This window comes from Prionailurus bengalensis, chromosome D2 (assembly GCF_016509475.1).
Source record: "Prionailurus bengalensis isolate Pbe53 chromosome D2, Fcat_Pben_1.1_paternal_pri, whole genome shotgun sequence".
Taxonomy (NCBI): domain Eukaryota; kingdom Metazoa; phylum Chordata; class Mammalia; order Carnivora; family Felidae; genus Prionailurus; species Prionailurus bengalensis.
In genome coordinates this window covers 29,704,355-29,727,683 of record NC_057351.1, presented here as the reverse complement: position 1 = coordinate 29,727,683, position 23,329 = coordinate 29,704,355, and the positions used below count along the sequence as shown (strand labels likewise).

Here is a 23,329-nt window from a genome sequence, read left to right as displayed (position 1 = left end):
TTCTGGGCTTAAAGAATATAAAATTAATTCACCTTTTTTTCTTTTATAACGTGGCTATTAGAAAATTGAAAATTACAGGGGTGCCTGGGTGGCTCAGTTGGTTAAGTGTCCAACTCCTGGTTTCAGCTCAGGTCTTAAACTCACAGTCTGTGAGTTTGAGCTTTGCATCATGCTCTGTGCTGAGGGCACAGAACTTGTTCAGGATTCTCTCTGCCCCTCCCCTACTCTCTCAAAATAAATAAATAAACCAAAAAATTTTTTGAAAATTACATACATGGCTGGTATTCTATTTCTATTGGACAGCGCTGCTCTACAGGTGACTCTGTTCACACCCATGGCTGCAACTGCCATCCATGGGAGGATGTATAGCTATAAATGTATAGCTACAGCCCACACCTCTTCTCAAGCTCCAGACCCGTAACTACAGCTCCCTGTATGACCTCTCCTGTAAGAACACTCAGAGGTTCTGCGTCCACAGGATGTCCACAATGGAACTCTATTCTTCTTCAGCAGTTTCCTGTCCTAGTGTTGTTTTAGTGAAGTAGCCTCCATGAACACGGACAGCCAACAACCTAGGAATCCTCCTTGAGATGTCCCTCTGCTCTCCCCTTTATCCTTCACATTCAATCTATCACCAAGTCCTTTACATTTTGCTTCCTAAATACCTCTGGAATCCATTCTTTCTTCTATCTCTTCTGCCACCACCCTAGATCAAGCTCCCTTCACATCTCACCTAGACTGTTCCAGTGGTCTTCTAACTAATCACCCTCCTCCACTGTTGCTTCCCAATTTATTCTCCATTCTGCTACCTAAATGATTGTCCCAAAACCCTTTAAGTCTTCATTCTCGAAGGCCCTGCTCATTCCAGCTCCTTTCTGCCTCTGTCTTATATCACCTGCTCTCCCACTCCACTCCAGACTCACAGGCCTTTGTTCCATCCTGTCTAATTCACACTCCCTGTGCCACAGAACATGCTGTTTCGGCTGGCTGGAATGCCGTGCCTTCTTTTCTCCAGTCTAACTAATTTCTACTCATTCCCAGAGCTTCCTTCAAATGTTACTTCCTCCTATTATGTCTTCCATCATGGGTCTCTCCTCTGTGGACTTATCAAAGTTGCACTTTTACGTGAAGTAAAAAGCCAGGTCTATTCTTCTTCATCACAGGACAATGACTAGCATAGAGCTGGCATAAATAAATTTGTGTAGTCTTAAGCTTGGATTGAAGAACACTTTTCAGGTAAAAAGATGATCGAAGGATGAAATCAAACTAACAATCAGACTAAGGAAAATCTGAGTAATTCAATAGCTGGCAACTATTTGGGTTTAAAGTAAGCAGGTGATAAGTTCTAGTGTCCAGTCTGGAAAATATCAACTAAATGAAGGGTATGAGTTAAATTACAGTGTATTTTACCTCACACAATTATTTCAAACCCAACCCCTAAGTCTCCAAAATTGTATTTACTCACTTGCTTTCAGGCTGCCTGTTTATTTACATGTTTTTTAGACCACTTTCTGAGCAGAAGAAAGCCGACAGCTCTTCCTGGCTCCAACTTCTCTAGACGAAAGACTCCCAGTTCTCCCCACTTCCTTTCTTTCCCAAATATGCTTCATCTTTACCCTCTACCTCTAAAATGCTCTAATCTTTGCACGACATATCCTTCTGGGGTATTATGATTTGTTTGTTTAGTTTCATTTCATCTACTGGTTTAATAGGTTCTATATTACTGCTAGTAAAACTTATTGTACTTTAATGCATGCAAAAAAAAAAAAAAAAAAAGCGTTACTCCTCCAGGAAAGTCTTCTATGTATCTACACCTAGTATATTGCAACCAAATGATTTATTTTTCTCCTTAGTGGTTAGAAACTAGGATTCAGTACGGATTAGTAATGATGATGATAACCATTAACATTTATTGAGGACTTAGTATGTCTAGGGCACTTTTCTGAGCCCTTTGCATATATATTAATTTAACTCTGATAACAATATTAAGTACTATTATTTAAAAAATTTTTTTAATGTTTATTTATTTTTGAGAGAGACAGAGCACAAGCAGGGGAGGGGCAGGGAGAAAGGGAGACATACAATCAGAAGCAGGCTCCAGGCTCTGAGCTGTCAGCACAGAGCCCGATATGGGGCTCGAACTCACAAACCATGAGATCAAGACCTGAGCCAAAGTTGGATGCTTAACCGACTGAGCCACCCAGGCGCCCTAAGTAAGTACTATTATTATTTCCATCTTCTTTGTGATAATATTGAGACAAAGAGAGTTTAAGCAAATTGCCACACACATACAGCTATAAACTGGCAGGGCTGTTTCCAGATATATATTTTTATAAAAATAATATAAATATACTTATATACTGTATAAAGTGTATAAAGGTTAGTAAGAATTGTTTCCTACCCTCAAATTGCTTATAGTCTAAAAAGAGGTGAAGGAATAAGATACGAATATGAACAGAGCTAATACAAAGCAAAACCTAAGTGATTTATGAAAGGCAATGAAAGTTCTATGGAGTTTAAAGGAGAGAAATGATATCTGTACAATATGAAGAATTACTCACTGAATAATTAATTTATTGAGAACCTATAATGCCTGGAGATAATGATAATATGAATATGATGCAGTCCCCACCTCTCAAGAAATTTATATTCTATCCAAAGAAGAGTCTCTAAGGAAGAAGTGGTATTTGAGATGGACCTTGAACACTAAGATTCTAAAAGGCAGAGATGGGAGAGCCAGAAATATTTGAGAGCATTCTGCATGCTCTGCATAATAAACATGCAATGAGCCCAATGGGCATAATTCCCAGTTTAGGCTTTTACTTACATCCTGCTTATTTAAGAAAGAAAAGGCATTACCTGCATGGAAAGCTGGGCATTCTGCAGGAGAGTCAAACAATATTTGATCCAGCATCTTGCTATTTCTCCTTTTCTTTGATGATAAAGCTCTGGCACATCTCCTTCAGCTTCAGTAGCTAAAATCACATAACATGATTTATCTAAGTTAATGGTCACAATCGTAATTTGCATTGTGTATGACATTCTTTTTACACCACTTCTTCCTGAATTTAAAACGAACAGATTCTCACTGAAGCCACAGGGAAGGGGGGGGGGGGGACCCACCCAAAATTCCTACTACCAGAGGAAGTAGGAATAATCTCTGCTATTATTTTTGTACATTTCTTTCCAATTTTTTCTTATGTGTTATCTGTAGGCAAAAACTAAGGTCACACTGTATATTCCATTTTGAATACAGATTTTTCCTTATATATTATACCACTAACATTTTACCCATATCTTATCAACTCTAACATTTTTAAGTACAGCATTATATAAAATTAAAGAGATGCTCCCTACTTTATATAACCATTCTTTTACTTCTGGGCATGCATTGTTTCCAATTCTTCTATAACAAGCAAGTCTAAACAGAAAGATCTCTGTGCATAAATCTGTCTGAATTTTGGATTATTTCCTTAGGACAGATTCCTAGAAGGAGAATTTACTGGATCAGAGTTTGTAACATCCTTTGTAACGTGAGGCAACATTTTCCACCACATTAGATTTAATGCAATATTACTATGAATCTGTGTACTTTCCTCTGTAGTCCACCTTTTCCCATCAACATGGTGTGCCACCAACACCAAGTACAGCGAACCCAGTACCCAGCTCTCCAAGGAGACAATCAAGTCACTACATCCCGTGCAACACAGAAACATGGCACTGAAACAAGTCACTGATGGTTTATCTCCTTCAGATGAACATTTGTTTCAGCAGAAAAAGTAGTTTTTGTCTCCACAAGTAAAACTAAGGAAACAACATACAGTCGATTCTCATTATCTGTGGTAGTCATGTTCCAAGAAGTCACCGTGAACGCTGAATTAGCCAATGCTAAAACATTGCTCCTGAGGAAAATATACGGTTAGATTCCTTTGAGCTTCTGGTCACATTTTTATTAACTGATTATTTTAACTGTGTTTCTGTTTAAAGATTCCTTATTTAATATATAAATTATATATATTCCATGTGCACTCGAGGGGGCCACAGGGCCCCTCCTGAAGTGGATCACCTAAGGAGAAGCGATCTAAGCCTGCCCCTCCTGCCCCCGAGCACCTTGCCTACCCACCCCAGCTAATACGCCAGATCCCCAGCATCACAAGCCTGGCAGGGTGCAAGTAGCCCAGACGAGCCACACCACCCCACAGTGAATCCCGCCCCTAGGAGAGGGGAAGAGAAGGCACACACCAGTCTGACTGTGGCCCCAGCGGTGGGCTGGGGGCAGACATCAGGTCTGACTGCGGCCCCGCCCACCAACTCCAGGTATACACCACAGCACAGGGGAAGTGCCCTGCAGGTCCTCACCACGCCAGGGACTATCCAAAATGACCAAGCGGAAGAACTCCCCTCAGAAGAATCTCCAGGAAATAACAACAGCTAATGAGCTGATCAAAAAGGATTTAAATAATATAACAGAAAGTGAATTTAGAATAATAGTCATAAAATTAATCGCTGGGCTTGAAAACAGTATACAGGACAGCAGAGAATCTCTTGCTACAGAGATCAAGGGACTAAGGAACAGTCACGAGGAGCTGAAAAACGCTTTAAACGAAATGCATAACAAAATGGAAACCACCACAGCTCGGCTTGAAGAGGCAGAGGAGAGAATAGGTGAACTAGAAGATAAAGTTATGGAAAAAGAGGAAGCTGAGAAAAAGAGAGATAAAAAAATCCAGGAGTATGAGGGGAAAATTAGAGAATTAAGTGATACACTAAAAAGAAATAATATACGCATAATTGGTATCCCAGAGGAGGAAGAGAGAGGGAAAGGTGCTGAAGGGGTACTTGAAGAAATCATAGCTGAGAACTTCCCTGAACTGGGGAAGGAAAAAGGCATTGAAATCCAAGAGGCACAGAGAACTCCCTTCAGACGTAACTTGAATCGATCTTCTGCACGACATATCATAGTGAAACTGGCAAAATACAAGGATAAAGAGAAAATTCTGAAAGCAGCAAGGGGTAAACGTGCCCTCACATATAAAGGGAGACCTATAAGACTCGTGACTGATCTCTCTTTTGAAACTTGGCAGGCCAGAAAGAATTGGCAAGAGATTTTCAGGGTGCTAGACAGAAAAAATATGCAGCCAAGAATCCTTTATCCAGCAAGTCTGTCATTTAGAATAGAAGGAGAGATAAAGGTCTTCCCAAACAAACAAAAACTGAAGGAATTTGTCACCACTAAACCAGCCCTACAAGAGATCCTAAGGGGGACCCTGTGAGACAAAGTCCCAGAGACATCACTATAAGCATAAAACATACAGACATCACAATGACTCTAAACCCGTATCTTTCTATAATAACACTGAATGTAAATGGATTAAATGCGTCAACCAAAAGACATAGGGTATCAGAATGGATAAAAAAACAAGACCCATGTATTTGCTGTCTACAAGAGACTCATTTTAGACCTGAGGACACCTTTAGATTGAGAGTGAGGGGATGGAGAACTATTTATCATGCGACTGGAAGCCAAAAGAAAGCTGGAGTAGCCATACTTATATCAGACAAACTAGACTTTAAATTAAAGGCTGTAACAAGAGATGAAGAAGGACATTATATAATAGTTACAGGGTCTATCCATCAGGAAGAGCTAACAATTATCAATGTCTATGCACCGAATACCGGAGCCCCCAAATATATGAAACAATTACTCATAAACATAAGCAACCTTATTGATAAGAATGTGGTAATTGCAGGGGACTTTAATACACCACTTACAGAAATGGATAGATCATCTAGACACACGGTCAATAAAGAAACAAGGGCCCTGAATGAGACATTGGATGAGATGGACTTGACAGATATATTTAGAACTCTGCATCCCAAAGCAACAGAATATACTTTCTTCTCGAGTGCACATGGAACATTCTCCAAGATAGATCATATACTGGGTCACAAAACAGCCCTTCATAAGTTTACAAGAATTGAAATTATACCATGCTTACTTTCAGACCACAATGCCATGAAGCTTGAAATCAACCACAGGAAAAAGTCTGGAAAACCTCCAAAAGCATGGAGGTTAAAGAACACCCTACTAACGAATGAGTGGGTCAACCAGGCAATTAGAGAAGAAATTAAAAAATATATGGAAACAAACGAAAATGAAAATACAACAATCCAAACGCTTTGGGACGCAGCAAAGGCAGTCCTGAGAGGAAAATACATTGCAATCCAGGCCTATCTCAAGAAACAAGAAAAATCCCAAATACAAAATCTAACAGCACACCTAAAGGAACTAGAAGCAGAACAGCAAAGGCAGCCTAAGCCCAGCAGAAGAAGAGAAATAATAAAGATCAGAGCAGAAATAAACAATATAGAAACTAAAAAAACTGTAGAGCAGATCAACGAAACCAAGAGTTGGTTTTTTGAAAAAATAAACAAAATTGACAAACCTCTAGCCAGGCTTCTCAAAAAGAAAAGGGAGATGACCCAAATAGATAAAATCATGAATGAAAATGGAATTATTACAACCAATCCCTCAGAGATACAAACAATTATCAGGGAATACTATGAAAACTTATATGCCAACAAATTGGACAACCTGGAAGAAATGGACGAATTCCTGAACACCCACACGCTTCCAAAACTCAATCAGGAGGAAATAGAAAGCTTGAACAGACCCATAACCAGCGAAGAAATTGAATCGGTTATCAAAAATCTCCCAACAAATAAGAGTCCAGGACCAGATGGCTTCCCAGGGGAGTTCTACCAGACGTTTAAAGCAGAGATAATACCTATCCTTCTCAAGCTATTCCAAGAAATAGAAAGGGAAGGAAAACTTCCAGACTCATTCTATGAAGCCAGTATTACTTTGATTCCTAAACCAGACAGAGACCCAGTCAAAAAAGAGAACTACAGGCCAATATCCCTGATGAATATGGATGCAAAAATTCTCAATAAGATACTAGCAAATCGAATTCAACGGCATATAAAAAGAATTATTCACCATGATCAAGTGGGATTCATTCCTGGGATGCAGGGCTGGTTCAACATTCGCAAATCAATCAACGTGATACATCACATTAACAAAAAAAGAGAGAAGAACCATATGATCCTGTCAATCGATGCAGAAAAGGCCTTCGACAAAATCCAGCACCCTTTCTTAATAAAAACCCTTGAGAAAGTCGGGATAGAAGGAACATACTTAAAGATCATAAAAGCCATTTATGAAAAGCCCACAGCTAACATCATCCTCAACGGGGAAAAACTGAAAGCTTTTTCCCTGAGATCAGGAACACGACAAGGATGCCCACTCTCACCGCTGCTGTTTAACATAGTGCTGGAAGTTCTAGCATCAGCAATCAGACAACAAAAGGAAATCAAAGGCATCCAAATTGGCAAAGATGAAGTCAAGCTTTCGCTTTTTGCAGATGACATGATATTATACATGGAAAATCCGATAGACTCCACCAAAAGTCTGCTAGAACTGATACAGGAATTCAGCAAAGTTGCAGGATACAAAATCAATGTACAGAAATCAGTTGCATTCTTATACACTAACAATGAAGCAACAGAAAGACAAATAAAGAAACTGATCCCATTCACAATGGCACCAAGAAGCATAAAATACCTAGGAATAAATCTAACCAAAGATGTAAAGGATCTGTATGCTGAAAACTATAGAAAGCTTATGAAGGAAATTAGAGAAGATTTAAAGAAATGGAAAGACATTCCCTGCTCATGGATTGGAAAAATAAATATTGTCAAAATGTCAATACTACCCAAAGCTATCTACACATTCAATGCAATCCCAATCAAAATTGCACCAGCATTCTTCTCGAAACTAGAACAAGCAATCCTAAAATTCATATGGAACCACAAAAGGCTCCGAATAGCCAAAGGAATTTTGAAGAAGAAGACCAAAGCAGGAGGCATCCCAATCCCAGACTTTAGCCTCTACTACAAAGCTGTCATCATCAAGACAGCATGGTATTGGCACCAAAACAGACACATAGACCAATGGAATAGAATAGAAACCCCAGAACTAGACCCACAAACGTATGGCCAACTCATCTTTGACAAAGCAGGAAAGAACATCCAATGGAAAAAAGACAGCCTCTTTAACAAATGGTGCTGGGAGAACTGGACAGCAACATGCAGAAGGTTGAAACTAGACCACTTTCTCACACCATTCACAAAAATAAACTCAAAATGGATAAAGGACCTAAATGTGAGACAGGAAACCATCAAAACCTTAGAGGAGAAAGCAGGAAAAGACCTCTCTGACCTCAGCCGTAGCAATCTCTTACTCGACACATCCCCAACGGCAAGGGAATTAAAAGCAAAAGTGAATTACTGGGACCTTATGAAGATAAAAAGCTTCTGCACAGCAAAGGAAACAACCAACAAAACTCAAAGGCAACCAACGGAATGGGAAAAGATATTCGCAAATGACATATCGGACAAAGGGCTAGTATCCAAAATCTATAAAGAGCTCACCAAACTCCACACCCGAAAAACAAATAACCCAGTGAAGAAATGGGCAGAAAACATGAATAGACACTTCTCTAAAGAAGACATCCGGATGGCCAACAGGCACATGAAAAGATGTTCAGCGTCGCTCCTTATCAGGGAAATACAAATCAAAACCACACTCAGGTATCACCTCACGCCAGTCAGAGTGGCCAAAATGAACAAATCAGGAGACTATAGATGCTGGAGAGGATGTGGAGAAACGGGAACCCTCTTGCACTGTTGGTGGGAATGCAAATTGGTGCAGCCGCTCTGGAAAGCAGTGTGGAGGTTCCTCAGAAAATTAAAAATAGACCTACCCTATGACCCAGCAATAGCACTGCTAGGAATTTATCCAAGGGATACAGGAGCACTGATGCATAGGGCCACTTGTACCCCAATGTTCATAGCAGCACTCTCAACAATAGCCAAATTATGGAAAGAGCCTAAATGTCCATCAACTGATGAATGGATAAAGAAATTGTGGTTTATATACACAATGGAATATTACATGGCAATGAGAAAAAATGAAATATGGCCTTTTGTAGCAACGTGGATGGAACTGGAGAGTGTGATGCTAAGTGAAATAAGCCATACAGAGAAAGACAGATACCATATGGTCTCACTCTTATGTGGATCCTGAGAAACTTAACAGGAACCCATGGGGGAGGGGAAGGAAAAAAAAAAAAAGAGGTTAGAATGGGAGAGAGCCAAAGCATAAGAGACTGTTAAAAACTGAGAACAAACTGAGGGTTGATGGGGGGGTGGGAGGGAGGGGAGGGTGGGTGATGGGTATTGAGGAGGGCACCTTTTGGGATGAGCACTGGGTGTTGTATGGAAACCAATTTGTCAATAAATTTCAGAAAAAAAAATAAATAAAAAATAAATCTTAAAAAAAAAAATAATAATAATAATAATATATATTGTTGACTCATTAACATTGAACTCATAACCAACAGCACTACAACTTGTGCTAACACTGTCATTTCTCCATAAGGTCCATCACAGCCTTCATGTGCTTACAGACACTGGACAGCAACTTTAGCACTCCATTTGGAGGCCATTTTAAACAGTGAAATTGCCAACAAAAAAAAACAACACAAAAATGTGAAAAATGGGGTACTAAATAAACCACAAAAAGGACATTTCTTTACTGTATGAGAATTGAAACAAGAAGGCAGAGTGTTGCCTTGTTCAACATCAGCTGGGAATGTGCATCTCAGGTGACTCAAATGTCTGCAAATGACCACAGAAGTGCCCCCAAGTACTGTGTTTGGGGTTACAAGTTAATTGTAGCAACAGGTGAATTTGCGAGTTTGGAATCGATAAATAATGAGGACTGACTATACTTTGGAACTTGTACTTAGATATGAAGTCCTTTTTCTTTCTTTTTCAGAAATAGCTTGTAGATCTGGGTACTTGACTTCGTTAAGGTTTGGAAGCAAAAATTACCCGGTTGAAAATTTAGTAAAATGTGCTCAGGGGCCCTGTGTAAGTATGTTACTGATTTTATAATAATAAAAAGTATGAATTTGTTTTAATTGAGGTACAACTGACATATGACATTTTAGTTGAGCCTTGAACAACACAGGTTTGAACTGCACAGTCCTATTTATACATGAATTTTTTTAGTACAGTACTGTAAATGTATTTTCTCTTTCTTATGGTTTTCTTAACAGTTTCTTTACTCTGGCTTATTTCATTGTAAGATTAGAGTATATAATACATATACAAAATATGTGTTAATTGTTATGGTAAGGCATCTGGTCAACAGTAAGCTCTTAGTGATTTAAGTTCTGGGGAGTCAAAAGTTATACATGGATTTTTAACTACACAGGAGATAGGCACCCTGACACTCCACATTATTCAAGGATCAACTATAGTGTTATACACACAAAGATTTGATGTTTGTATGTACTGTGAAATGATCATTACAGTAAGTCTGGTTAATACTTATCACCATACACAGTTCAGTTTTTCTTGTAACGAGACTTTTTTTTTAATGTTTATTTATTTATTTATTTTGAAAGAGAGAGAGAGCACAAGCGGAGGAGGGGCAGGCAGAGAGAAAGAGAGAGGGAGAGAGAGAATCCCAAGCAGGCCCTGCACTGTCAGCTCCGAGCCTGACATAGGGCTTGAACTCTTGGCACACCAAGAGGTATATCTTTAAAGTCTTATTATAAGGGGCGCCTTGGTGGCTCAGCCCATTAAGCATCCAACTCTTGATTTTGGCTCAGGTCACGATCTCATGGTTTGTGAGTTTGGGCCACACATCGTGGGTTTGAGCTCCGCATTAGGCTCCCTGCTGACAACGTGAGGCCTGCTTGGGATTCTCCCTCTCTCTCTGCCCCTCCCCTGCTCCTGCTACCTCTCAAAATACATAAATAAACTTAAAAAAAAAAAGATAGGGGCGCCTGGGTGGCTCAGTCGGTTAAGTGTCCAACTTCAGCTTGGGTCACGATCTCGCAGTCCGTGAGTTCGAGCCCCGCGTCGGGCTCTGGGCTGATGGCTCAGAGCCTGGAGCCTGCTTCCGATTCTGTGTCTCCCTCTCTCTCTGCCCCTTCCCCCGTTCATGCTGTCTCTCTGTCTCAAAAATAAATAAAATCTTAAAAAAAAAAAATTAAAAAAAAAAAAGATATACCCTCTTAGCAACTTTCCAATACTCAATACAATATTAGCTATAGTCACCATGCTGTACATTACCATCCCATGACTTAATCATAATTGGAAGTTTATACCTTCCACTAAACAGGATTTTTTTTCTCCTTCTTTTCCTGAATAATAATCTACTGTATATATACATCACACTTCATTCATTCATTCATTCATTCATTCATTCATTCAATTATCTCCAGGGACAGAATTTAGTGATTCATCATGTACATGTAACACCCAGTGCTCATCCCAACTGATGTTTTCCTTAATGCCCCTCACCCCTTTAGCCCTTCCCCCACCCATCACCCTGCCGGCAACCCTTGGTTTATTCTCTGTATTTAAGAGTCTCTTATGGTTTGTCTCCCTCTGTTTTTGTATTATTTTTGCTTCTCTTCCCCTATGTTTATCTGTTTTGTTTCTTAAACTCCACATATGAGTGAAATCATATGATATTTGTCTTTCTCTGACTTACTTAGCTTAGCATAATACACTGTCCATGCTGTTGTAAACGGCAAGATTTCATTCTTTTTGATTGCCACGTAATATTCCACTGAACATATATACCACATCTTCTTTATCCATTCATCAGTCAATCGACATTTGGGCTCTTTCCATATTTTGGCTATTGTCGATAGTACTGCTATAAACATTGGAGTGCATGTGCCCCTTTGAATCAGCATTTTTGTATCCTCCGGATAAATACCTAGTAATTCAACTGCTGTGTTGTAGAGTAGTTCTATTTTTAATTTTTTGAGGAAACTCCACACTGTTTTCCAGAGTGGCTGCACCAGTTTGCATTCCCACCAGCAGTGCAAAAGGGTTCCCTTTTTTCCACATCCTCACCAACACCTGTTGTTGCCTGAGTTGTTAATTTTAGGCATTCTGACGGGTGTGAGGTGGTATCTCATTGTGGTTTTGATTTGTATTTCTCTGATGATGAGCTATGTTGAGCATTCTTTCATGTGTCTGTTAGCCATCTGGATGTCTTCTTTGGAAAAATGTCTATTCATGTCTTTTGCCCATTTCTTTTTTTTTTTATTATTTTTTTTAATGTTTATTTATTTTTGACAGAGAGACAGACAGACAGACAGACAGAGCATGAGCGGGGGAGGGGCAGAGAGAGAGGGAGACAGAATCCGAAGCAGGCTCCAGGCTCTGAGCTGTCAGCACAGAGCCCGACGTGGGGCTCAAACTCACATACTGTGAGATCATGACCTGAGCCGAAGTTGGATGCTCAACTGACTGAGCCACCCAGGCACCCCTCTTTTTTTTTTTTTTAATGTTTATTTATTTTTGAGACAGACAGAAAGTGAGCAGGGGAGGGGCAGAAAGAGGGAGACACAGAATCTGAAGAAGGCTCCATGCTCTAGGCTGTCAGCACAGAGCCCGATGTGGGGCTTGAACTCACGAACTATGAAATCATGACCTGAGCTGAAATCAAATGCTTAACTGACTGAGGTACCCAGGAGCTCCTGCCCATTTCTTCACTGGATTATTTATTTTTTGGGTGTTGCATTTGGTAAGTTCTTTATAGATTTTAGATACTAACCCTTTATCTGATATGTCATTTGCAACGATCTCCCATTCCGTCAGCTGCCTTTTAGTTTTGCTGATTGTTTCCTTCGCTGTGCAGAAGCTTTTTATCTTGCTGAGGTCCCAACAGTTCATTTTTGCTTTTGTTTCCCTTGCTTCTGGAGACATGTCAACTAAGAAGTTGCTGCAGCCAAGGTCAAAGAGGTTTTTGCTTATTTTCTCCCCTAGGATGTTGACAGCTTCTTGTCTTACGGTCAGGTCTTCGTCCATTTTGAGTTTATTTTGGTGTATGATGTAAGAAAGTCGTCCAGGTTCATTCTTCTGCATGTCTCTGTCCAGTTTTTCCAACACCATTTGCTGAAGAGACTGTCTTTTTTCCAGTGGATATTCTTTCCAGCTTTGTCAAATATGTTTGTGGGTCCATTTCTGGGTTCTCTATTCTTAAAAAAAATTTTTTTAATGTTTATTTATTTTTGAGAGAGAGAGAGAGAGACAGAGTGTGAGCGGGGAAGGGGCAGAGAGAAAGGGAGACACAGAATCTGAAGCAGGCTCCAGGCTCTGAGCTGTTAGCACAGAGCCCAACTCAGGGCTCGAACCCACAAACCATGAGATCACAACCTGAGCCAAAGTTGGATGCTTAACCGACTGAGTCACCCGGGTGCCCCTGGGTTCTCTATACTGTTCCATTGATCTGAGTGTCTGTTTCTGTGCCTACCATAGTGTCTTGATGATTACAGGTCTGTACTACAGATTGAAGTCCAGAACTATGATGCCTCCAGCTTTGGTTTTCTTTTTCAGGATCGCTTTGGTTATTTGGGTCTTTTCTGGTTCCACATAAATTTTAGGATTGTTTGTTATAGCTCTGTGAAGAATGCTGGTGTTATTTTGATAGGGATTGCTACACCACATCTTCTTTATCCACTCATCCATCGATGGACACTTAAGTTGTTTTCATGTCTTGGTGATTGTAAATAATACTGCAATAAACATGGAGGTGCATATATCTTTTCAAATTAGTGTTTTCTTTTTCTTTGGGTAAATACCCAGAAGTGGAATTACTGAACTATATGTTATTTCTATTTTTAATTTTTTGAGGAACCTCCATACTGTTTTCCACAGTGGCTACACCAATTTACATTCCCATCAACAGTGCACAGGGTTCCCTTTTATCCATATCCTTGCCAACACCTGTTATTTCTTGTCTTTTTCGTAAAAGCCATTCTCCCAATTATGAGATAGTATCACACTGTGGTTTTGATGTGCTCAAATACACATGTTAACTGTGATTTTTAAGACTAAATAAAACACTATACTTAAAAAACTAGACATCTGGATAGATCACTTATGTAGTATTCCAACCAAAAATGTATAATCTGATTCTTTTTTTTAATGTTCATTTTCAAGAGAGAGAGCACGCACGCACACACGCACGAGTGGGAAAGGAGCAGACAGAGAGGAAGACAGAGGATCCGATGCAGACTTGGCGCTGACGGCAGAGAGCCTGATGGTGGGGTTCGAACTCATGAACTGAGAGATCATGACCTGAGCTGAGGTCGGACACTTAACCAATTGCGCCATTCAGGTGACCCTGTACTCTGATTCTTAGCCTAAGGAAACATCAAACACCAACTGATGGAAATCCAGTGTAATAACTGGCTTATATTTTTCAAAAATATCTGTGTGATGAAAAAGAAAGAAAGGCTGAGGAACTGTTCCAGATTAAAGGAGAGTAAAGAGGGGCGCCTGGGAGGCTCAGTGGATTAAGTGGCTAACTCTGGATTTCAGCTCAGGTCATGATGTCACGGTTTGTGAGACTGAGCCCAGTGTCGGGCTCTGCACTGATAGCACGAAGAAAGCTAGGGATTTTCTCTCTCTCTCTCTCTGTTCCTCCCCCACATGCATGTGCATGCATGCACACTCTATCAAAATAAATAAAATTTATTATTAAATTTTTTTAATGTTTATTATTTATTTTTGAGAGAGAGAGATAGAGTGCAAGCAGGGGAGGAGCAGAGAGGGAGACACAGTATCTGAAGCAGGCTGAAGGCTGTGAGCTGTCAGCACAGAGCCCAATGCAGGGCTCGAACTCACAAGCTGTGAGATCATGACCTGACCTGAAGTCGGACGCTTAACCAACTGAGCCACCCAGGTGCCCCTCAAAATAAATAAAATTTAAAAAAAATTTTTTTTAAAGGACAATAAAGAGATGTGACAATTAAATGCAATATGAAATCATGAACTGGATGCTCTAGTACTAGAAAAATTACTGTGAAAGTCATGACAGGGATAGTTAATAAAATAGAAATATGCATTATAGAGAAAAGAACTGTATCAATGTTACATTTCCTGTTCTATGATTATGTAGGAAAATATTCCTAGGAAATATACACTAAAATATTAAAGGAGTAAAGGAGCCTAATATTTGCAATCTTCTCTCAAATGGTTCTGAATGAAAAATAAAATGTGATTGCAAATGAGGCAACTATTAAAAACTGGTGAATTAAAAAATTTTTTATGTTCTATTTATTTTTGAGAGCAAGAGAGACAGACCACGAGCAGGTGAGGGGCAGAGAGAGAGGGAGACACAGAATCCAAAATGGGCTCCAGGCTCTGAGCTGTCAGCACAGAGCCCGACGCGGGGCTCAAACTCATAGACCGCGAGATCACAACCTGAGCCGAAGTCGGACACTTAATCGACTGAGCCACCCAGGCGCCCCTAAGAATTGGTGAATTTAGAAGGGTATATGACAGTTCTTTGTTCTGTTCTTGAATTTTCTAAAATTTAAAATGATTTCAAACTGTTTTTTAAAAGTTGTATAATAAAACATGCACATTATGAACTTACTGTCTTCTGTTGAGATCTTTCCAGTTTGACCAAAAATAACATTAGCAGCAGACAAACAGTGCCTGGCTTCCATAAAACATAGCTGTTGAGGAAATAAACAAGAGTAAATGCAATTATCACACAGCCGTATCTGCAATTAATACTTACATAAAGTCGTCTAGTATGGGAAAAGCTATAAAAACAGGTAAAAACCACTAAGGAGACCCTGTGTGGTTGCTGAACATTAAGACAGTAGATGACATGTTTTCTCTGGTTAAAAAGCTACCTAAAAGATTCAAGTAACAATGCCCCCAAACTCTTAATAATAATCCAAACTGGCTGCAAAACAACTCCTGATGGAAAGTTAGCTCTTTCAGGTTACCAGTAGGTACAACACAGGAGCGGCTACAATCCTAGACTTAGAATGTTCCAGACAATCCTTCAGGTTCAGTCCACATAGCCAAAATGCCATGCATGATAAACTGTAGACCATTCACACCCTGTCAGAGGACTTGAAGATTTAATTTTCTTAGAGATATCTTCATACATCCCGCCATTCAAAGGCAAAAAGGGTAAGTTTTGATAGGAAGAGATTCCTGTCTTCTAGAATTTTTGGAATTTACATGTGATGAATGAGGGTTCCCACCAAGTTTTGAAGTTAACAGATTTCCACAGATGAACTTTATAGAACTGCTTTACCAACACACTTGAAGACTTCCTAATTCAAATCTGGGCATGGTAAAGTTCTCAAACACTTAGAGAAGATCTCCTTGTTAATATAAACACTTTGCATTTATCATGTAAGTCACAGGACCAACCCAGCAGAAATACAAAGTTAAAGTCCAACTTTTAGTTGGAAGCCACCCTCATTAATTAAATGTCTAGTTCATATTAATAATACCTGATTTTGCTAAGAAGATTTTTAATGGTTGGCTAGGACTTTAAAATCTCAGCACAAAAGGCATCTCTCTATTATAGCAAATCAGAAGCCACCTTGCGAATAGCTGGGTACCACGTACAGTATTAGCCCAGCAACATCTATAGACCAAAATGAAGGTGTTAAACCTTGAAAACCCAAAGAAAGTTACAGTTTACATAAAGAAGCTTTAACTGTCCCTCTGCAATCCTTTACCCATCACTTCAGCTTTGTCCAGATTGCCTTCCTGCAAGCAACCACTGCTAGAACAGCGAGTGCTTTGTGCCCTCTAGGTGGCTGGTAAATGTGGGACTTTAGCACCTGCCAGGTATGGACACATCAAGTAGCAAAACCTCATCACTGGAACCAGATGAAGATGAGAATGATATAAATGACAACTGCATTTTTTTTGGTAAAAATGGTTCAAATCTCTGCAATATAAATCAGCTAGTTGTAACAAAAACTTATAAAACATTTTGGCTTAAAAAAAAAAAGCACAGGGTGGGGGAGGTACTCATGAAAATTACTGCATGCTCCACATAAGCAATGCTTAACAACTTTAAATTTTTTATTACGCTTTAAATTAATATCTAGGTATCTTAGTACTATTAATATTGATGGAGTTTTCTTAATTAAAATCACAGTGAGTATATAGCTTTAAAGTTGCTAAACAAAACAAAGAAGGGGCCTCTGGAAGCTATTAAAAAGGTGCCACAAGCAGAGGCACCAGGTAACACTTTTGATGATGACCACAATGAAATGGATTCATGAGAGTTAGATTTAACCGAATGCTCCAATATATGCAATAGCGTTACTTACACGCTTGATCTTAGACCAAAGTCCTAGAAGCGATGCTGCAGTCACCATAGCCCTTTCTCGCCTGCTAATAGCTTTTCTGAATGAAATTCTGTGGGACAATACTTTAAACATAGGGCGCATTTACAGAACCAGCACTAACAAAAAGCTTAGAAAGGATAAAGGCCCAGTAAGGATACGGCAGCAGGTAACCAGAGAGATTTAAGAAGGAACTCTGATAAGCAAAGATTTACCAAAAGTTCAGAGTGAATTAGAAATACAAATAAAAGTAATTTCTATTGCTGAATATATTACTGAGGATTAACAGAAAATCCGGCTGGGAAAGGTGGCTTAAAAGTGTTTTAGCATTAAAACTCTTAGGGACTAAAGGAATAAACAGACCAATTAAAAGTATACCAACATGATTCTGAATAATTCTGATAAACAACCATGAAGCTCAAGTTTGTTCCTGTGGGATACTCCAGAAGAAGTGTATCATAAAGAGCTACAACTCTGGAACTGAGTAGAGATATTTCCAACATGGAAAAATTACTACAGAGGAGTTAATTCTAAAGAATAACTGAAATGCATCACATGCTTTTATCGAAGCCCACATTTAACAGTCAACTTCCTCAGACAAATCCTCATAGTTACCAGATTACCGCTGCATAAAAATAAAGTTTTATCTATCAGATAAAATCTGCAATTTAAGGTAACATCTCACTAGAATGAACTGATAGTGTGCTATATCAAAAAAGAATTGGTCTTAGGTAACATGTAATTTTTAGGGCTAGCAGCATTTAAGACAATGATAAAACTCAGTATTTTACAATTCAAAAGGATTAATGCAATAGAAAGCTACAAAAGTTTACTATACTGGCAAACTGGGCTGCCTTTTTCTGTCCAGTTTATACCATAAAATAAAAGCTACCTGTTTTTAAAAGATGACATTTTCAAGGTACTACTCTCTCTTTCTCTCTCTCTCTCTCGTAGTATTTTTATACACACTATCAATAACTTTGTTAGATAACTATTTGAGAAGCTTACCTTATTGATGTAAAATTGTGACAAGGTAGCAGCATTAATAGCCCACTCTATAGGATGGTAGGCATTGTGTTCAAGTTGGCGTTTTAGGGTACTGTGACAATAATGAGCAGCCTTCTCAAACATTTCCATATGCTGGTAGACTTGAGCCAAGTAATAGAGGTTATGAGTATACACCTTCTCAAATCTATGAAGAAAAAGTGAATATTTGCATAATGGTTTACATTTTATAAGGAACTTTCATATATATTTACCTTGATCTTCTTACCAACCCTTTGAGTTGGGTATGGCTATTGTATCTATTTGACAGATAAGGAAAACAGAGCCTCCGATTTGAACAGGATCACATATCTAGTAAGTAGTAAATGGAGGTTTTTAAATCCATCTCAGAAACCACATTCTATTACCTTCAGAGGGTCTCAAAAGAAAATACTGTGCTTTTTGAAATAATCACCTTATCCATACTATGTAGAATTACCTGTGAGGGTTAATTTCTGTATCTACTCACCTTTTTGATCTCTCTTGTTCAGCAAGTTTCTCTTCTTCAGGAAGAAAATGCTCAGTAGGATCAAGAGGAGGACTCCCAATCTACAATTAAAGAAAAACAAAACTCTGAAATTTTAAATGTGAACACCAAGCGCCCTCTTCTGGGGAAACTGGAGAAATCAAAATTTTAAAAACCAGTATACGTCATTTTTTTTACCAGTTCATTTTCACCTTACCCAAGAAGTAATTTTCTTAACCATAAAATTTTATTTATTTATTTTTTAATTTTTTTTCAACGTTTATTTATTTTTGGGACAGAGAGAGACAGAGCATGAACAGGCGAGGGGCAGAGAGAGAGGGAGACACAGAATCGGAAACAGGCTCCAGGCTCTGAGCCATCAGCCCAGAGCCCGACGCGGGGCTCGAACTCACAGACCGCGAGATCGTGACCTGGCTGAAGTTGGACGCTTAACCGACTGCGCCACCCAGGCGCCCCAACCATAAAATTTTAGAGAGTCAAACAAATAAAAGGAGATTGCTACAAGCTCACACTTGACAAAATTTTAATTGCTGTTGGAGGTAAACCTCAAATACACTAAAAAAAAAAATTCTACCAATTTGCCTTTAGAGATGCATAATTCTTTAACTATTTTAAGTCTTAATTTTGTTTGGTAAAAAAAAAATCTCTTAAAAACCTACAAGGGTGCATGGGTGGCTCAGTCAGTTAAGCATCCAACTCTCGATTTCGGCTCAGGCCATGATCTCACAGTTTGTGAGTTTGAGCCCCAAATCAGGCTCCATGTTGTCACTTGGGATTCTCTCTTTCTCTCTCTCTCTCTCTCAAAAATAAGTAAATAAAACTTTTTTAAAAACCCAACAAATAAAAACCTACGTAAGTGGGACGTCTAGCTGGCTCAGTCAGTAGAGCACCCAGTAGAGCATCTCTCTGGGTATAGAGATTGCTTAAAAATAAAATCTTAAGGGGCACCTGGGTGGCTCAGTCGGTTAAGCCTCCGACTTCGGCTCAGGTCATGATCTCGCAGTTCATGAGTTTGAGCCCCGCATCGGGCTCTGTGCTGATAGCTTGGAGCCTGGAGCCTGCTTCAGATTCTGTGTCTCCCTCTCTCTCTGTTCCTCCCCCACTCACACTCTGTCTCTCTTTACAAAATAAATAAACATTAAAAATAAATAAATAAATAAATAAATAAATAAATAAATAAATAAAATCTTTAAAAAAAAACAACTCCATAAGTAGCTGTGCTGACAGCTCAGGGCCTTCAGCCTTCTTCTGATTCTGTGTCTCCCTCTCTCTCTGCCCCTCCCCAACTCATGCTCGCTTGCTCTCTCTGACTCTCTCAAAAATAAACGTTAAAAAAAATTGTTTTAATGAATACAATGAACTGCTCAATAATGAAAATCAAATCAAAGTTTTAAATATTTGCTCCATTAATTTTTTTGAGAGAATAAAAACATATACCGATTACCCACTTTCAATACAGAGACATTAAAACCAGTGATTCTATTGTTTACTGCCTTGGCCAAGTCACCCAATCTCTTGTGCTTCTGTTTCCTCATTTATAAAATTACCTCATAATTTCGTTATGAGGATTCAATGAGTTATTATGTGTAAATCACTTATGATGCCACCTTAAGCCTTCCAAAAAGCAGACCTACTTAACCTCTGCCTCACTCTACTTCTATGAGGACAGTCCCATCCGCAAGACCAGCCTTGCTTTAAAGTGAATTCACTAAACTCCAAATAGCAAAAATGTCTTCCATTTTTAAAAATGTGATTTTACATTCTGAATGTAAATGCTAAAAGTATCACAACTAGGGTTCCTAGAATTCACAGAAAGTAAAAATGGCTAAAACAGGAAGTTAGGCCCAAGGCACACACAATAGATAAGTAATTCTTCTAAGATCTCCTCAATAACTTTGAGGACTGCTTAATATGCTTACTCTTTTTTGATGAAAGGAATGAATGTATTGTTTTCCGTACCTATTTCACTGTTAGGACTACCACATGTCATATATAACCCTAAGTCAAAGCACTCTCTTCTCTGAATTAAAACACAGGTATAATTGAGTACAAAGAGTTTGATATATGTTTTATGTTCCATACTAATACTAATTTTTAATGAAATATTATAGGTGTTTGGTATCTTCACATTTTATTTAGTTATTTATTTTAATGTCTGTTCTTATTTTGAGGAGGGGAGGGAGAGAGAGAGAATCCCAAGCAGGCTCTAACCTGTCAGCATAGAGCCTGACATGGGGCTCAATCTCACAAACCGTGAGATCGTGACCTGAGCTGAAATCAAGTTGGACACTTAACCAACTGAGCCACTCAGGCACCCCAGGGAGCTTACATTCTAGTACTGAAGATGGGTGATAAACAAGATAAATCACTAAAATGAACCTTATGTTAGATAATGTTAAGTGTGAAGCAGAAAATAAAGTAGAAAAGGAGGACAGGAAGTGTTGGAGAGGTGGTCTCTAGCATTAACGGAGTGGCCAATGAGTCGTCACTGGATGGGAGACATGAGTCACGAGCTGAAGGGAACAAGTGAGTGAGCCAGGTAGATCCCAGAGGGAAGAGCAGTCTCAGCAGAGGAAACAGTTCAGTGCAAAGACCCTGAACCAGAAGCTTGTCTGGTGTGTTTCAGGAACAGCCAGAAGGCCAGTGTAGCTAGAGCACAACAAGACAGGAGACAACAGAAAAAGATAAAATTAGAGAAGTAATGGTAGCCAAATCAGATAATGTACTTGAAGTCTTCATAAGGTCTTTGGGGTCTACTCCGAATAAGATGGGAAAGCCATTAGCAGACTCTGAGGGAAGCAGTGATGTGATATGATGTGATGTAATCTCCCTTTGAACAGGTTGCAAACAGACTGAAGGAGGCCAGTTATGATACTACAGCAATAATCTTAGCAAGAGAGGGTGGTTGTTTGGATCAGGTAATAGCAGGGGATCTGATTCTAGATATAATTTAAAAGTGACGCTGGGACTCCTGGGTGGCTCAGTTGGTTAAGCGTCCCACTCTTGGTTTCGGCTCAGGTTATGATCTCACAGTACGGGCTCTGTACTGACAGTGAGGAGCCTACTTGGATTCTCTCTCTCTCTCCCCCTCTCTCAAAAATAAATAAATAAACTTAAAAAAAAAGTGAAGCCAACAGGACTTGCTGTAGATTACACAGTGTGTGAGAAGAGGGATCTCCAAGGTTTAGGCCTCAGTAATTGGAAGAAAGAAGTTGGTATTTACAGCAAGGGAGGAGGAAAGAGGAAGGTTATCAGAAGCTCTATGTTAGTAGTTTTAGAGACAACTGCTCCTTAAAAAGTGCAAATGTCACATCAGCAGTAGGACAGACAAGTCTGGAATTAAACAGGTACAGACTAGAATATTATTGGGAGTCATCAGAGAAGAGATGATATTTAGAACAGAGGAATGAATGCAGGGGCACCTGGGTGGCTTAGTTGGTTAAGCATCCGACTCTGGATTTTGGCTCAGGTCACTATCTCACAGTTTGTGAGATCGAGCCCTGCATCGGGCTGTGTGCTGACAGCATGGATCCTGCTTGGGATTCTCTCTCTCCCTCTCTCTCTGTACTTGTCACTATGTGCTCTTTCTCTAATTAAATAAACTAAAAAAAAAAAAAAAAAAAAAAGGAGGGGGGAATGGATGAAGATGGAAAGAGGAGATGTTCAAAGACTACACTCCGGGTACTCCAGTGTAGAGGCTGGGGAAATAGAGGGGAAGCCTCAAAGACTGAGAAGAAAAAGAGGTGAAAGGTAGGTAAAAAAAGTGTTTCAAGGAAGAGAGACTAATTAACTGTGCCAAATGCTAGACTGATCAACTACGTCAAATGCTACTGATAGGTGAAATAAGATGAGGACTAAAAATTTACCACTAATTTTAGAAACATATAAAGCACTGGTGAACTTGGTAAGACCTTGATTCTTTTTTCTTTTCTTTTCTTTTTTCTTTTTTTCAGACAACACAAACACATTCATTTCAAATTTCTAGGAAATTTTGAAAAAATAGCAGATACCAATGCTTTATGCATGCTCAGGGCCAGCTTGCATGAAATCTTAGCACAAATGTTCATTCGTGAAAAGAAACTGGCAAAATCCACTTCTTGCTATTCAACTTGTCAGATGGCAATTTTTATTTTTTTAATGATTTTTTTTAAGTTTATTTATTTATTTTGAGAGAGAGAGAGCATGAGCAGGGCAGGGACAGAGAGAGAGGGAGAGAGAGAACCCCAAGCAGGCTCTGCACCAGCAAGGCAGAGCCTGACACAGGCCTCAAACCCACAAACCATGGCCTGAGCCGAAACGAAGAGTTGGATGTCTAACGAACTGAACCACCCAGGTGCCCCCATAAGTTGTAATTTTTAAGTATGACTGTCATAGGGGCGCCTGGGTGGCGCAGTCGGTTAAGCGTCCGACTTCAGCCAGGTCACGATCACGCGGTCCGTGAGTTCGAGCCCCGCATCAGGCTCTGGGCTGATGGCTCAGAGCCTGGAGCCTGCTTCCGATTCTGTGTCTCCCTCTCTCTCTGACCCTCCTC

The 23,329-nt window shown here is 39.4% G+C and overlaps 1 protein-coding gene across 1 annotated transcript in view; it reads right to left on the bottom strand.

The window, feature by feature from the left end:
- Nucleotides 1-23,329, bottom strand: part of LOC122492828 (kinesin family binding protein) — a 40,886-nt gene that overhangs the window by 3,655 nt on the left and 13,902 nt on the right. The window contains exons 3-6 of the mRNA XM_043596507.1: nt 18,781-18,860; nt 18,276-18,459; nt 15,539-15,620; nt 2,860-2,975 (exon numbers count right to left, since the gene is read on the bottom strand). Coding sequence (XP_043452442.1) covers nt 2,860-2,975; nt 15,539-15,620; nt 18,276-18,459; nt 18,781-18,860 — 462 coding nt within the window. The remainder of the gene's footprint in view (nt 1-2,859; nt 2,976-15,538; nt 15,621-18,275; nt 18,460-18,780; nt 18,861-23,329) is intronic.